At 35.6% G+C, this 3,017-nt stretch overlaps 1 protein-coding gene across 1 annotated transcript; it reads left to right on the forward strand.

Annotated features, from left to right (window-relative positions):
- The first annotated feature begins 460 nt into the window (after positions 1–460).
- Positions 461–2,164, forward strand: LOC148803051 (exopolygalacturonase-like). The gene is made up of 4 exons (XM_088896707.1): positions 461–634; positions 734–1,045; positions 1,154–1,666; positions 1,766–2,164. Exons 1-4 carry the CDS (start codon positions 515–517, stop codon positions 2,015–2,017), a joined length of 1,197 nt encoding a protein of 398 aa, XP_088752833.1. The 5' UTR covers positions 461–514; the 3' UTR covers positions 2,018–2,164.
- The last annotated feature ends 853 nt before the right edge of the window (positions 2,165–3,017 follow it).

Below are 3,017 nucleotides of genomic sequence, written 5' to 3' on the forward strand. Positions count from 1 at the left end.
TATAGTTATAAAATGCAAATTTGAAATATTATTTCTTTTATTTTTTAGTTGGGATTGTTAATCATAAATATGTATTATTTGTTTGGATGAACACAAAAGTTAGTAAAACATATTTTATTTAATTAAATAACACAAAAGGCAAGATGACTTAGCTGGGGTGGTAGGGGAGAGAAAATGAGAGAGGGTAGGTCAAAAGAAGGGAAATGTCTATTTTAACATGTAGGGTCAGGTGCTCATAAACATGGGTCTCTCCTTAATAGGGGAAGAACCAGGAAAATGAGAGGGAAAATAGATGAGTTGTAGATCTGGATCTATATTTAGGAAAAGTTTTTGTTATTGGGAACCTAGCCTATTGACATGTGGTTGGCTTTGCAAGGTTTTTGGCCTTTGTAACTTTGATAAAGTGGAAGACCATGAACACCTTCTATTATATATATAATCAACATTTAAACTCTAGCACCAATTGAGAATAGATCCTAAGAGGAAGAAGAAAGTAGAAGGGCAAGAATAGAAAATGGGCTCCAAATTGAATCTTCAAATTGTATTTCAATTGTTCTTTTTGTTGTGTGTTGCAGAGGCCCAAGATTTTGACGTGACAAAGTATGGTGGAGCAGCCGGTGCAGACATCACACAGGTTAGAGTTTGACAGACTTTAATGATATTTACTCAATATGTAGAATGCCAAATTCATTATAAGTTTTGTTTTGTATGTATAAACACAAACAAACTCAAGGCTCTGTTGAACGCTTGGAAAGATGCATGCGCAGCAACAGGGACAGCTCAAGTTATTATTCCAAAAGGGACGTATACATTGAATGAAGTGAAGTTTCTAGGACCCTGCAAAGGACAAATAAACTTTCGGATTGAAGGGGTGGTACAGGCTCCAGCCGATCCATCTGCCTTTAAATCCGATGCCTGGGTTGTTTTTGAAACCATCACTGGCCTCACAGTGTTTGGAGGTGGAACCTTTGATGGCCAAGGACAACAGGCTTGGAAAGCGAACGATTGTAGCCTACATTTTGACACTTGTCGGCTACTGCCAACAGTGAGTTTTTTCGATGAATTAAGTACAATTAATCCAAACTCTATTTTGCTTACTATTAATGATATGACATTAAAATTTATTAAACTTTTGTTTTGGTACAATTAACAGAACGTAAGATTCAATTTTATCACCAATGGTGTCATCCATGACATAACCTCATTGAATAGCAAGATGTTTAACCTTTTTCTATTTGGTGGAAACAATGTGACTTTCCAACATGTCACCGTCACAGCACCAGAGAACAGTCTTAACACTGATGGCATCCATGTTGGAAGATCAACTGGAGTGAAAATTTTGGATACTACAATTGGAACAGGTGATGATTGCGTCTCAGCTGGTGATGGTACTAAAGATTTAACTGTCAGCAAGGTAACATGTGGACCAGGGCATGGCATTAGCATTGGAAGTTTAGGCAAATATGACAATGAAGAACCAGTGGTTGGAGTGCATGTAAGTGATTGCACTTTGACAAATACGGCTAATGGTGTGAGGATTAAAACATGGCCCAACTCTAAGCCTGGAAGTGCTTCCGATATCTCTTTTATTGGTATAGTTATGAACAATGTCTCTAATCCAATTATCTTAGACCAAAACTACTGTCCACACGCAATCTGTGACAAGGTAAGCAATTTTTTTTACTTAGTATTAAGGGAAATTTAGTACAACATAAAGATTTAGTGGGTTTAATGATATATTTTTTTCCTGTTTTCTTCTTGGCAGCAACCATCACGTGTTAAGGTGAGTGGAGTTAAATTTGAAAACATTCATGGCACTTCGGCAACACAAGAATGTGTAATAATTTCATGCAGTCCAGCTGTGCCTTGTGAGAATGTGGAGATTGGAGAAATCAACTTGGTTTATAATGGACCACTAGGACCCGGAAATTCTACGTGTTTAAATGTCAAGCCCACTTTTACTGGCCATCAGGTTCCACCTATTTGCGTTCCACCCAATGCAGGAACAACTGCGTGAAGGATATTTAATAATTTATGTATTTTCTACATGTTTTAATTAAATAATTCAAATTTTGATGTGTGTGCAATGCTATTTTGCTATTTTAGAACTTATATGTAACACAAAATTAGATGTGGGTTTACAATTTACAAAACCCTCCCTAAATTTGCATTGTTCCCATCCCTACATCTAATATAGGATATCTCCAAGGCTTTAAATTAATTTTACTTCCTTTAATCAAGGGATCCTTCTAATTGGTAGTTGGCACAATCATCTAATAACTTGGATCTCATTAAAACTTGAGCTTGATAAGGGAAAGAAATTCCTAGGGCCTTAACAAAGTTCATTAAGGTTTTCCAAGTATTTATTAAGATCATCAAATTCATTTAGTGAGATATCAAAGTGTAGTCTAACACACCCAAAATTGGTCTTATTGTTGCCCCAAGTAGCTAACCTAAGAGGAAGGTGCCAACAAAGGGTATATAACCAATTGCACTTCCTAGGTGCTGGCAAGATTGTTATAATGGATACTCTTATAGGTCTTATCGTTAATTTTACAACATGACTTCAATTTCTTACTTAAAAGACTAGATACCCTTGGATAGTCTTTATGGGTCCTATCCAAAACTTTCAGTGTGTTCTATCTTAGAACATAGCTAGCAAACCACTAACTCTACACTCACAAACATGATATGGCACTACAAACATAGGAATAATACAATGCTTCTTAACAGGCTTCTCCTTGGTAGTAAACGTCCTTCTTGGTTTATCTTTTGAATTATCATCTTCATTAGAATGATTCACAATGATTGATACTACCCAAATCTCTATTCATGCTTTACTTCTCTTAGCATTTGTTAATCATTCTTAACTTAATGGATACAGTTGCACATTTAATTTAGCAAATTCATAAGGTTCTCAATGAGCTTATTATTATCAAAACACATAGAGTTGACAGTCATCCACTTTCTTTGTCTATAATTTCAAAAATGCATCCTCTTTTAGGATATTGTTCTAT

The sequence above is a fragment of the Nelumbo nucifera genome, chromosome 1, assembly GCF_055504915.1.
Source record: "Nelumbo nucifera cultivar China Antique chromosome 1, China Antique-T2T, whole genome shotgun sequence".
NCBI classification, from domain to species: Eukaryota; Viridiplantae; Streptophyta; class Magnoliopsida; order Proteales; family Nelumbonaceae; genus Nelumbo; species Nelumbo nucifera.